General features: G+C 47.7%; 1 protein-coding gene across 28 annotated transcripts in view; it reads right to left on the bottom strand.

The window, feature by feature from the left end:
• Positions 1–13,637, bottom strand: part of Map4k4 (mitogen-activated protein kinase kinase kinase kinase 4) — a 144,624-nt gene that overhangs the window by 18,299 nt on the left and 112,688 nt on the right. For 2 of the 28 annotated variants that reach the window (XM_051152711.1, XM_051152701.1), the window contains exons 13-19: positions 9,145–9,306; positions 6,353–6,439; positions 5,463–5,606; positions 4,643–4,804; positions 2,251–2,484; positions 1,399–1,505; positions 28–179 (exon numbers count right to left, since the gene is read on the bottom strand). In XM_051152711.1, coding sequence (XP_051008668.1) covers positions 28–179; positions 1,399–1,505; positions 2,251–2,484; positions 4,643–4,804; positions 5,463–5,606; positions 6,353–6,439; positions 9,145–9,306 — 1,048 coding nt within the window. Of the gene's footprint in view, positions 1–27; positions 180–1,398; positions 1,506–2,250; positions 2,485–4,642; positions 4,805–5,462; positions 5,700–6,352; positions 6,440–9,144; positions 9,307–13,637 lie in introns of all 28 variants that reach the window. The other 26 variants (XM_051152708.1, XM_051152699.1, XM_051152707.1 and 23 more) reach the window with 14 other exon arrangements.

The raw sequence follows: 13,637 nt of genomic DNA on the forward strand, positions 1-13,637 counted from the left end.
AGAAAGTGTGCAGGAGAGACAGCCTACATCTCACTCTGAAGCGTTCGCCGGAGCCGCTCTGAGACCCAGGGTGGGAGCCGGGCTGGGATCCTGAGTTGCTGGACCCTGAGGAGCTGCCGCTGCCAGGCCTGGGGACCAGCTTTTCCACTCTCTCCCACAGGAGCCGGGGCTCAATACTGCTGTTAGGAAAGAAGAGGGGGCGTGTCATCCAGGAAAGAAGAGGGGGCGTGTCATCCAGGATACGACGGCCTAAACATGGACGAGATGTGGGCAGTGGGCAGGAGAAAGGCCCATAACAGTGTCTAACACACAGTGCACTGCACATGAGAAAGACCTGACTCGGGGTTCGCGGCTTGGATATCCTAAACCAAAGGTGTTAGACTGCCTTCTTGCCAAAGCACTTGGGAACTGTGTTCCATGTGAAATGAGAGGTGACTGTTTACAAATATTTCTGACCTGTCTAGAGACTCAACTCTTAATTGGAAATAATGACGCAGAAAATTTCCCGTATCTAGGCTGCCCTCATCCACCACTATAGCTCTCACACCCGGAATGGCTGCAGTCCAGCCTTCTGTCTGAGATGTGTGGAGGAAGAAGCTGCAGAGGCCTCCCTGTCATGGTCAGAGCCACAGCACACACATGTTGTGTGGAATCCATGCCAGGGCACTGCCACAGGAGAATGCTAGTCCTCTCTGGTCACTGGCCTTAAAGGGCTGCCTGCAGAGTCTGGATTATCAACCATCTAGCCACTTGTAATTGTACCAAAGTTGCCAACACAACAGGTTCAGTGATAAACTGCCAAACAGCTAACAATGACACTCTCTAGGGCAATGGTGACAAACAGAAATTTTCAGTAAGCTAAACATGCAACATACTCCACATGGGACCAAATGTCAGAGCCATTAACTACATGTGACATCAGCACTGGAAACACAGCTGATGCCACCAAGGAGGTGAAGTGTTAATTTTATTTCATTTGAATTAAGTTAAATTCATATGGCTAATAGCTACCCCATCCGACAGAGGCGCCCTAACCCTCAGCAGTGATGTCATCTGACTGGCTTAGAAGCCCTATGCAGACTGCTATGCCACACTGCCTTTGCTGTGATTTCTTTCACACCAGTCTAAACACTCACAGTTTCTTTTAGAGTGAAAATTCTCTCATATTCAAGTTTCTCAGAACCTGTTCCCAATTCTTCCATTCTCTATTTTACAGAGAAAAGTAGTTTTCATTTCAAAATTACTACAATACACTAGGATTCAAATCTTTTTACTACTGATCAATTTGCTGCGGTTGCTGCTGTTGTTGTTGTGCTGGGAGGAGCACATTCATGAAAACAGACTAAAGATGACTTTCTAAGAGCCTGAGCCTCGCAGCACATCCTTCTGTGGGCTTACCTGGTGGAGTTTCTCTGTCCTGCTTGGCTATTCTGCTGCCCACTGCCCTGCAGTGGGGAATCCCGACGGGACAGGACAGGGGAACGAGATGTTGTTCTCACAGGAACCTTTTAGGTAGGAAATACAACAGTTAAGACTGAAATCATGACTGGAATAACACAGCTCTCCTCGCCATAGCGCACTGGGGTCGACACGCCTACCATGAAGCCCCTCCCTCTCTAGCCCCACCCTGCTCCTGCACTGGTCCAGAGAGCCTTGACATCTTTAGACTCCTATAACGCTGAAGTCTGGACTGAAGCTGGTGGCACTTTGCTGATAATGTGAGAATCAAGAAAATCAAAGAACTCAAACAATGGTCTATAAACAGATTAGCAGGAAGCAAAGACTGGCGAAGAAGCAAGAAAATATTGAGAGGAAGCAAATTCCAAGTGGAGGGGAAAAATTCACTGAAATGTGTCTTTTAATTTCCTTGTGCTATAAACTAGGAAATGGCTTTAAAGCAAACAATCATGCTCTTGCTTATTTTCCTCCTAAGACTTTCTCTGAAATTCATGATGTTACGCACAATAACGGATGCTTCTGTATAAATGTACAATTCTATTCAAGAAGCACACTGCTTACAATTTTTCTCTTAAATGTTTTTTATTAACTTATGTTTAAACCCAGTTAGCAATAAAAAGCTAACTAAGCACTGGCTGAGTGCAAATGCCTAGACATGACTGTCCTCCCTCCAGAAGGAGCTCCATTGAAATTTGCTGCCCTCGAGTTCTGGTGAGATCACCACTCCCATCACCACAGTCAACAATACGTTTAAATAAAAAGAAAAGCAGCATCTGTCTGTCTGTTCCTTACCCTTGGAGGCACCTCGTCACTGTCTGATCTAGACCAAGCCTTTTGGGTGGGGTCGGGTACCTCCGACTTCAAGTCAGAGCTCTGACTGAGCACCTCACTGCGGGAAGGCGGACATGGGTCCTGAGAGCGAAGATGGTGGTGTGCGAATTTGGGAGGAGAAGGGTCACTGAAGGAATGGGATCGCGAGACAGGGGAAACATTGTTCTTGAGAGATGCCAGGTGGGACCACTGTACCTTACAAGAAAACAAAACACAAAACATTCAATGCGTTCTGCGTATAACCAGCTTCTCTGGTCAGTACTAAGTCCCAAGTGGGAGCCAGCAGAAGTGGACTGCAAACGGGGGCGGCACAGTGTCAGGCACGGAGCAGCACGCCTGGTACATTCTGATGAAGGGGCCACACTAGTAAACAACCATGCCCAGACACGCAGAGCGGACAGCGGGGAACAGAAGCAGCTACAGACCCGAGAGAGAGGAGAGCACAGCACACGCACATTCACGTCAACAGAGGAGAACCACATATGGACACATGTTACACTGCAAACCTCATGACCCAGAGTCTGAGGATCCACAGAGGGCGGCGGGACACTAGGGTGCGTGCACTCACATGCTTCCTACGCTGAGACTGTAGCAGGGTAACTTAGCTTCTCAAATTCACCAATAACTTTATCTTATTTCTTCCCAATCTTAAAATGTTCAAAACCTAGCTAAATGTGTATTCCTTCTGTTAATTATAAAAAAGGTAGGATTAAAATTTCTTTAACAAAATATCCAGTACCAAGACACCCCATGCTGACCAGTGTCAAGACACCCTAACCCTGACCACTCAGAATGTGCCTTTCAATTGAGGACTTAAGAATGTGACTATTTGCCAAGTGAACCCAGGTGCTTTTAAAAAAACATTAGAAATCTGTAAAATATTTTCAGTAAGTGCTGTCTGGCTGTTGCAGCTCCAATGTGTATTTAGTCCTGACTTGCCCGGCTTCTGCAGGTGTAACCAGCAGCTAAACCCCAGCGCAGTCTCTATGGCCCGCAGCAGGACCCAAGGAATGCTAGTTTGGGTACAATCTTACACTACTGAAACATTTTAAGTGCTCGCTAGGAAAGCAGATGTGCCACCAAATAGTAGTTAGTGGGACTCAACCTGAGGAGCCGTGTGAGAGTCTCCTCAGGGAACCCGCCACAGGAGCGTGCGTAGGTCAGGAGCATTCTCAGCAGAGGAAGAGAGAGGAGACTTCTAAACACTGTCAGTCACACATACCTCAGGACCCCTGAGGTCCACTGCTCAGGGCTTAGTTTGCCCCTGGGTTGGGTTAACTTCAGGACAGATGCTTCTTGTTCACCTCACCAGGAAACAAGCCCTAAGCCGAGGAGCGAGAGCCGCCAGCCTCTTCTCCTGGCATCTTTTTCTCCCCATCTTTTTTATTCTCTGCAGCTCTCTGCCGCTGCACTGCACAAACCCCGCACTACACTGTGCCTCAGAGCTGCTCTTCTTCACGCACCTCACTAGCCAACGGGAGGCTATGCACATCCCAATTTGTCACAGCGGGGTCACTACCTCTCAAAAGCACCAACTTTTGTCCTAGGGGTCATGCAAACACCAGTGCCAAGTGCCAAGCTTAGGGGTCTGTGTGGGTAGTCAGCACTACAGAGAGCGTGCAGGAAGTGCCTCAACAGCCTCTTGAGGGAGAGCACAAGAGTCAGGGTTTGGAGCTAAGACTCAGTCTCAGACATCTTCGTCATCTACTTTCTTTGCCAGAGAACATGGCAGCTTCTCTTTTGATGACTCGGACAAGGCAGAATATGGTAGAGACTGAAGAAAAGACCATAAACTTTGTTCTGACCTCCTACAGAAAATCAGTATTTAACCCACTGGTTTTAACCCACCTGTTTTGAATCTTGACATGTTTGAGAACATGATTTAAAAAAACAAAAAGAAAACTTTTCCCAGAAAAATCCACACGCTCAGTCAAATAAATTGAGCCTGCAGGGGCATCCCGAGCTCCCACGGGTCCTTCAGGGAGCTGGGACCACAAGGTGAAGCACTCACGTTAAAATGTTTAGGAGAAAAGCCCCTGCGTCTCTTCTAACGTGCTCAGACAGTAAAACCAACTTTCTAAAAACCTAATAAAATATTTGTTTAAGAGGAAGGAGGGATTTCACATCTGAGTCAGGGAGGGGAAATGAAATTATTGCCTAGAAGTATTCCTAAGGAGTTAAACAAAAATCTTCAAAAAAGAGAAAAGAAAAACACAAAACCCCACACGCATCTTTCCTTACAGCCGTGTGCCCTCCTGCCCCCCGGCTACAGCCATGCAGCTCTTCTCTTTTCAAATGGAACAATGAACTCAGTGTGCTGCCCTGAGCCACTGTGCAAGCCTGCGGCCGCTACCTGGGGCTCCGCTGGTCTCTGCAGGGCAGGGTGCACAGACTCGGAGTTGCCATTGGAAAAAGATTCTGATCGGGAAGGCACCGGTGGCTCCAGTCCTCTGCCTGCGTGCTTAGACTGGGCCTCAGGGGAGCTGAGGTTAGTCTTTCTAAATCTATCTTCCACCTGCATTAGAGAATCACAGAAAGGAGAGATGAAGACCAAAGTGTAAAAGCAGGCAGTCAGGAGACATGTTGTTGTCTTCAGCTGTGAGAGAGAATAAGCTAGGCAGTGATGGCACAGAGCAGAGCTAAGATTTGCTACAGGGTTTTTAAAAACTACGAAAATGAAAATTAGGCAAAGCAGCTTCTTTCTAGGATATCCTCGGAGCCAAGAGTTTCATGACTCTAAAGTAGGAACAGAATCTGTGCCCTGGTTCTCCCCGCTGGGAAGGCGGGTGTAGAAGCAGGGTGCCATCTACAGGGCAGGGCTGCTCAGTGCTCAAGGAGTCCTGGCTGCGGCCTAGTCCGAGGCTCAGGTGACCCAAAGGCACTGATCCAGTCAGGAATCAGGCTGAAAGTCCATGCCATTAGACCTTAGACCAGACCTTAGACCAGACCAACACGCTGGAGAATAACGGTGCCAAGCATTGTTTTTGTGTTGTTTTGTTTGCAGTTCCTCTCATATTTGTTAACCAAGGCATCCGTGTAGAAAACAAAAGTGAGCTACTGGCTAGCACCAAGGTCCACTCTCTGGCATTAACAGCACAGCTCTCGACGGTCCTGAGGGCACGTCTCAGAGCTTTCTCAGGACCAACATGCAGACAGTAAGCGAAAGAAGCTACCTCCCGAGCTCTGTCAGCAGGGTCATAGTGAGGCTTAGGCTCCGGCCCGTGATAGCTGGACTTGCTCCTGTCCTGCTGCTGCGGCGGCTGCTGTGGCGGCGGCGGCTGCGGCTGCTGCTGCGGGTGCGGCCTCCTGTGGTCGTGCTGTAGAGACAGGAGATATGCTTGTTCTTGCTGCAACTGCCTCTGGAGCCTCTCTGCCTGCCGGTGCTCCTCCATCTCCCGCCATCGGCACTCCTTGGAGAGGGAGAGGGCAACACTGAATCTGGGGGCCGTGGTGAGCCCACCTCTTCTCTGGATCCTTTCTTAACTTTTCTTTTGTTTGGTTTTCAAGACAGGGTTTCTCTGTGCATCCCTGCCTGTCCTGGACTCCCTTTGTAGACTAGGCTGGCCTCCAACTCAGAGATCCCCTGCCTCTACCTCCGGGGTGCTAGGATTAAAGCACAGTCCTCTCTCTCCTTGTTTAAGAGCAAGGCAAAACGGGTGGGATTTTAAATAGCATGTTACCTGTGTAAAATCCGCTAACTGTAATATCATTGCAGAGTAAAGGAATTCAATTAAAACATCAGTAAAGTGGTATATGCACACAGCCAGCAAAACTCCTACAGCGTGGGCCGTGAGCCTGATGCCTTCAGCGTTTTCAAACTCACTGAACACCGAGCTCTGCTTAGGGTGTGGTAGTGATATCCCAAACAAGAAGAGATGGCTTACTAATGGGAACTAGGCAAAGGCCAATTTACACTGTGTTTGACAACATGGCCACAGAGGTTGTCTTCACTAGAACCTGGCTGCCACAGCAAAACCAGAAAGGTTTGATAGACACCATAGCTGGCCAGCTTAGGGGAGGGCCGAGGACCGGGCTAGGGACCGGGACAGAGGCGGGGCGTTACCAGTAACATGGCCTGCTCCTGGAGCAGCTGCTGCTGCAGGATTTCCAGGTGCCGCTGCTCCTCCTCTAGCTGCCGCCTGATGTACTCCTGTCACAACGAGATTACCCAGCAATCAGTGCATCAGAGTGGCTGTGTGAGTGACCAAGAACTGCTCCCTAAGCTTTCCAGCAAGCTCACCAAGGGATGGACACCTCACCTACAGAGACTCTACTGCTGAGGGCTGGCAAAGGCCATTCCAGTGATGCACAGGGCAGGGTTCGAGCACTGCTGGGCCGGCACTATCATCACATCCAGTGCAGCCTCCACGGAAACTGGAGTGCGACTGGGCCCAGGGGGCGCTGATTAGTTAGTATCTGCCTCTAACCATCAGTTTAAATAAACACACATCAGCAGTTTGTCAAAACTAAAACCCAAATCTGTTTGAAACTTAAAAAATAACCAAGCACAATTTGTGCTTTTGCTAATGACTCCAAAGGTGCCTTGAGTGACTCAAGTCTGAGGGGTCTGGCCAGGAATCATGGGCTGGGGGAGTCCTCCCACGGAAACTGACCCAGGCTCTTGGTGAGGAGCGTGTGTTTGTGTGTCACGCACAGGCACAGATGCATGGGCAGAATGAGCACGGGACAGAGGGATGACACAGTGAGAACAGGTAACACACAACGTGATCATGTACTGCCTTCACAAGCTTAAAGCCCTTAGTTCAAGCTCCAGGGCTGGGGAAGGGGTGAGTGGGAGGTGGGAACACCCTAAGCCTTGAAGTTAACCACATGCTACTAGGACAAAGACTTCAGGAGACCCTAAACCCAGGTCCATGGAAGACAAGCGGGGTGGCCTGCCACACACACTCAGCCTTCCACTATCTGTTTTTTCATTTGATTAATGGACCACGAGCTAGATACAAAGTAACTCTGAAGGGCAAAAGCATTGTACAAGAAGCTTTCTTTTCAACGGGAAAACAACTACCACCACATTAAACAAACCCACCCGCCTTTCCTAGGGGGGAGGCAAAAGAAGGGGTGTGGGAAACAGGCTCCAGGGAGCTGGGTGCTGTTTCTACAGGTGCCTCAGACTGACAGCGCTGTTCCAGGGCACATGCCTCGAAGCACAAAGAGCCACAGGTACAGGTGGAGCGGAAGTTTGAGTTATCCAAGAGCTCTGGTCAGGAGAATGCAGGACAACAGAGAAACAAAGGCCAGCAAACAGCCTCAGAGCCCTCCACATCTTACAAACCAAACTGAACCCCCAAAGCCAGGTCCTTTTAGTTAACACCTGACACCCAAGATCATGCTGAGCTGCCAAGTGCCTTTGTGATGCACATGTGGCCTTAACTGTTTGAGAAAAGGAATCTGAGTCCCAAATCCTTTCTTTTTTGAACAAAATAGAACTAAATCCCAACTTGAAAGATAAGTTACTATAAACATTTGTTTTCTGACTTTAAAATGCCAAGGAAATAGGGAAAAGCACATGCCACGTGCTACCCAAACCACAACAACCCTGACATACAGTGAGCACAGGAAACACACACACACACACACACACACACACACACACACACACACACACACACAAATCCAACATGCACTACAGCAATGTTAACAGAGTAAAACAACCAATTTTAAGAAATCCTTAAAGTGCAGGGTACTTGCTACTCAGAAAACATTTTTTTAAGGTTCTTAAATTTATTTATATTTTATGAGTGTTTTGCCTGCTTATATGTTTGTATACCATGTGCATGCAGTGTTGGGGAAAAACAGGAAAAGGGCATTGGACCCCTGGAACTGAAGTTACAGAAGGTTGTGAGCTGCCACATGTGTGCTGAGAGCTGAATCAGGGTTCTCTAGAAGAGAGGTGCTGAGCCACCTCTCCATCCCTATTCACAAAATCATAACTGCCACCACCACCTTAAAGGTGAAATGTCACCATCTAGCTTCTTGTCACAATCAAATATGGTAACATGCCAGGGTAACCTGGACAAGTAGCGTTTTCACAAATGTGTAGCCCTCAGGCATAAACATAATAAAAACATTAATATTTAACCACTGTAAACAAATAAGCACCGCTGTTAGAGTCAAGAAGTGGACAGCAGCAGGTAGGCTCCACCACAGAGCGGGGTTCTAGGAAGCACGGGGGCAGAGGCCAGGCTCAGACCCCCGTGGCCCAGGAGGCATGCCAAGGACAGCAGCTGTGCCACCCACTCGGTTTGTCAGCGCTCTGCACTGGACCCCGCAAGAACTACTCAGCAGGGCTCCCAGGCATTGGTGTGTGTCTTTACTCAGAACTCAGAACACAGAACAACAGTTTCAAAGACAGGACAGTCAAAGCAACTAAGTAAAGTTATTTTCTGTTCACACAAATGGTTTAAGAAATTTATAAACTATACAGGCAATAATAAAAAATGCAAATGTTACCCCAAAAAAAAACCCTTTTTGTTAAACCATATAAAAATAATATTTAATGCTACAAATACATGTATGCAAACTTGTGCTATAGCACTCAGCTACTAGATATTTCAAACATTTATTAGAAATTTCCTTACAGCTGGTTTTAATTTCCTTCTCTGAAAGTTAACATCACCCACATATCTGGTGTTCACAGTATATCAGAGGCAAGCCTGTGAACATATATTCAGAAATCTGTCGCATTCCACACACTTTAGCACTCTGGCTAGTTTCAAAGGGTCTCTAAACTGTAACAGTTTTTATTCCTTTTGAAACTAGGAAATCAAATTATTTGTGTTTCCAATGTGTTGAGGCAGCTCAGCTTGTGAGGGCTGACACTGTGGGCACACTCACCTGTTCCCGTTCCACTCTCCTCTTCTCCTCCTCCGCCCGCCTCCTCTCCTCCTCCTCTTTCCGCCTCCTCTCCAGCTCCTCCAGGCGTCTCTTTTCCTCCTGCTCTCGCCGGCGCTGCTCACGTTCCTGCTGCCTCCTGGCTTCGCGCTCGCGTCTTTGTTGCTGCAGAAGCAGAACGGTGCGGTTACCCAGGACCTGCCAGCTGTGCTGCTCAAGAGATTGGCTAACAGTGACCAGCAGGTGCCAGTGAGGGAAGCCTGGACTCCTCCCTGCACTGAGCACTGTTTCTACATGTGCCCCGCACCTAACAGCTTCCACGTCACCACTGGTCAGGTGTGTGGTTCTGAGAATCTCTGCAGGGCATGGCTTAGCAGTCATCCTTAACTACCGACTGTGCCACTTGCAGGTGAGCACGTTTGTTTCTCACGGGTAGCCCGAACTATCCAGCACTCTTACATCAAAACAAAAGAAGTGAATAAAGGGTAGAAAAAATGAAAAGCATGTGTGAGGAAAAAAAATCAAAATTAACAACAAAAACAAAGCAAACACTACTATTATTGCTAGGAATATCGCAAAGCTACCAACGAGCCGCATGTGAACTTCTTCGTCCCTGGCTTTGTATCAGATATGTAACATTTAAAAATCTATTTGTTGTACCTAGTATAATTCTCTTTAGGACCCTAAGAAGTCAGGATCTCATCCCTATTGTACAGAACATAGGCTCAGAAAAGTGAAATGACTTGTCCAATGTCACCAGCCAAAAGGCCTCCCCTGAAATGGCCATCTCTCTCTAAGGTCCACTTCATAGCTGCATGGCGCCTCGCAGCACACTGACAGCAGGTTACCACCTCAGCCTCTAGCCATGCACACCGCATGCAACAGTGGATGCCCAGCCATGTCCCTGACTGGCTGTTCTTACATAATAAGACAAGATCAGTCTGTCAGGCATTTACATGCTGTGGAGTCTCAACTTTATTTGTTCTTTCTGTGAGTATAGGAAACGCTAGACTCAGCAAGCACTGCCCAATGTAAATAAAAATAAACAAAGTAAATAAAAATATTATATCACAATTTCCAGAGATATAATACCTTTATGACTTTCTCCTACCATAACAAGCCAATATAACTGAAAGAAACTTAAGAATCACACTTAAAATGAACAGCAGGAGCCTTTCCCCTTCAAAACCAACGAGCTACAGCCTTGCATATTCCCTACACGACAACAAGAAAAACATGTCAGGCCACCACATGTATGATACCACAGCTAGGAACGCAATCAATCACTCTCCTAATTATGATAATAAAAATCATTGTACTTTTGACAACTCAGAAAAGCAGTTTCAAGTATAAGCTTTTAATTCCACCACATAGTCCTGGCTGGATACTTTTTCCGAAGGAAAGCATCTCTTGAATGTTCTGGTTGTGTAAAACATGTTACAAATAAAACAAGGCGACTTCTGGTAACCAGAAAGCTGGAGTCCGGAGTACTATACTTTCAAGTCTCCAGGCTGAAGACAGGGTGGCGGGACGCTGTGCGCAACTATGTCAGACCTAAAGGCACTGGCAGCGCAGTGCAGAGCAAAAGGGAAACTGCAGAGGGCACACCTTTGGATAAAACAAAACTGGCGACGGAAAAATCCGTTCCTCTGCCGGTGTGCCACAGGGTTTTACTGCCACACTCAGGGGCAGGCCCCATGTCCAGGAGGAGTTAGCCACAACTGGACGGGAGGCTTTTTTGTCTCCTTTGGGCATTTTCTGTTTTTGTCTCACTGGCTTTCTTGCTTTGATTTTTGAGAGGGGGATAGGGAGGTAGAAAGGCCTGAAGGAGGGAAAAACATGATGAAAATATGCTGTGTGAAAAATTGTTAGATAAAAAGGAAAGAAAGAAAAATGCAGTCTCAACAATGATAGGCTGAGAGGCTCCCAAACAGAAATGTAAAGAATGTTCCTCAGTCAGACAAAAGGCAAACTAAAGAAAAGGGGGCAGAGAGCAGCAGGTGTCTACAGCTTTATAACTTCTCAATGGCTTCAGAGAACTCAGGGCCCAACCAATTTCTGGATCAGACCAAGGAAAGAGTGCACTGGAGGCTATTTTTACAAAACGTTAGATACATGGAGCAGCTACATAGGCTCTTTGGACTCCATGCTTCCGAGGAGTCAGGTCTCAGTTGTGCCTTGCTGCTGTTCTCCGCATCCCTGGTGAGCCCCACAGCACGAAGGTACTGAGGTGTTGGGGTCTGTGAGGAGATATAGGTGGTGAGTGGAGATTTAAATAAACAAAAAGGTCTCCTATCCCTGAGCAGTAGCAATTATCGAGCTTTAAAAGACCCGGGCTTCTCCTTTCCTAGCTCCCCACTCTGAGGTAACTCAGCACAGGGAGGTGAAAAGAGCAATGCGCCCCGTGTGAGGGACTGAGACAGCCTGTGGGCTCACGGGGACAGTGCGCTCCATACAGAACAGCATCTTACACTGCTTAGGTTTTACATCTGCCATGTTGACGGCTCACATGCTAGAAGATGTCCGTCAGGTACATGTGCCCACGTGTTTTGTTCTGTCTTACTCTACTTTTTATAAAGAGTCTAGGACCCAAAATTTGTCAAGGACTCTGTTTAAAATCGCAGCTCTCGCACTGAAGGCATGGATCAGACTTGCAATCTTGCCCACAGCACTTCTACTCTTCTCCCTAAATAGCCTTCTAAAACCCTGTGCATTGCTTTCCACCTACTAGCACCTTCCAACCAGGCCCGCCGCACTGCCGCACCGTAACCCTAGTCATAACAACTTCTCGCTAGATTAAAACTACACGCAGAGTTAGCCACGTGCAGCTAACTCCCCCATCAGACCTTTAAGGACTGACTACTTGCCCCTTTTATCCGACTGGTTTCCTCTGGGCCCATCACCAATCGATAAAGCAATCTTAGACTATAAACCCCTCACTATGGTTAAGGAGTTCAATTGTGAGTCTTGGGCGTCAACATCTTGCAGGTCTCTGTTTCAGTAATCCTACATTTACATCTACCAACCCACTGGGGATCCATTTACAGCCTCTGGGACAAAATTCCACTTATTTTCAGGGACACGTTCTCTAAGCAGCTTCAGGGGGAAAGGTGAAGAGGACAAAAAGGCTAAGAACCTGTACATGTCTGAAGATCTGCAGCGGAGCAAAGCACGTCACACGGACCTGCTGACACCCAGTTAGCGTTTCCTTTCCAGTGAACACGGATACCACTGACCGTTCCACCCCGGAACCAGAGCATAAACTGCCTTGCTCTGCAGCTTTTCAAATTCCCTTCCTGTCCTATGGTCAATACAAGGACTCTAAGCTGACACATGGGCGTTCGCACAGGTCTCTCCTGTCTGCCTGCTCATCTGCTGAGTACTTAACGAGTCTCTCCGTTCAGAAATCGTACGTGTTGGGTTTTCATTTCTGGCTTATTATGCAGCCCAGGCTGGCTCTGAACTTCAATCCTCCTGAGGGCTGGAATGGCAGCACATGCCTGACAGACACGTGTGTGTCTTGGTCTTGGAATTATGTTTAACCATTTTATGCTCTCCCTAAGGGAGGGAAGGTGGGGTTCCTGGAGCAATTGGTTTTCTTTTGTTCTGTTACTCAACAACTGGCCTTTTCTTCCTTGCTGGTTTCCTAGAAGTTTTAAAATACTTCAGGAATAATTATTAAAAATATTCTTCTTTCAGGAACATACCCCCTTTTCTATGAATATTTGGTTAAGGGCATATGTATATGTAGGAGATGGTTTTCTCTGTTCTAATTTTGTCTCATTTCCTTCAAAATCTTCCTTGTTCTGTTGTTGAGGACCAAATCTGCCATCTTGCATGTGCAAGGCAAGCACTCTGCCCCCTGTTCTACTTATCTTAAACTCTTCCGTGCTGAGAGCCGGGCGTGGTGGCACACACCGGTAATCCCAGCACTCAGGAGGCAGAGGCAGGCGGATCTCTGTGACTTTGATGCCAGCCTGGTCTACAAAGCAAGTCCAGGACAGTCAAGGCTACACAGAGAAACCTTTCTTTAAAAACAAAAAACAAAACCAAAAAAAACCCTCTTCCATGGTGAAGATACTCCTTGGTGTCCATGGTCCTTGCAGAGCATTTCCGCTCAGTCCATCAGTGGTGCACAGGTGGACAACACGCATCACTCACCATGTCTAACAGCTGTATGTTCGCTGCACTAGTCAGGGGTCTCCAGAGAGGAGCTTTACAGTAGTCTGGGAATCCCCCAACATCCTACAAAGTCTGGGGAAAGGCTGTGGGAAAGAGAGGGCATTTGCAATGCACGTGGCTGCAGCCACAGTGTGTGGACTGCTGAGGTGGGCATGTTGGCAGCCACACTCACCGCCGTGCCCACTAAGTGTGCCTTCTGCGGCTCTGTGTGTACACTCAGGCCTGATGCTGATCCACCCTGTTCCTCTCCGCACACAGAATGCATCTGCTCTTGGAGAAAACTCTATCCCGGAAGAGCACAGCGGGGAATGGGG

The sequence above is a fragment of the Acomys russatus genome, chromosome 11 (assembly GCF_903995435.1).
Source record: "Acomys russatus chromosome 11, mAcoRus1.1, whole genome shotgun sequence".
NCBI lineage: Eukaryota > Metazoa > Chordata > Mammalia > Rodentia > Muridae > Acomys > Acomys russatus.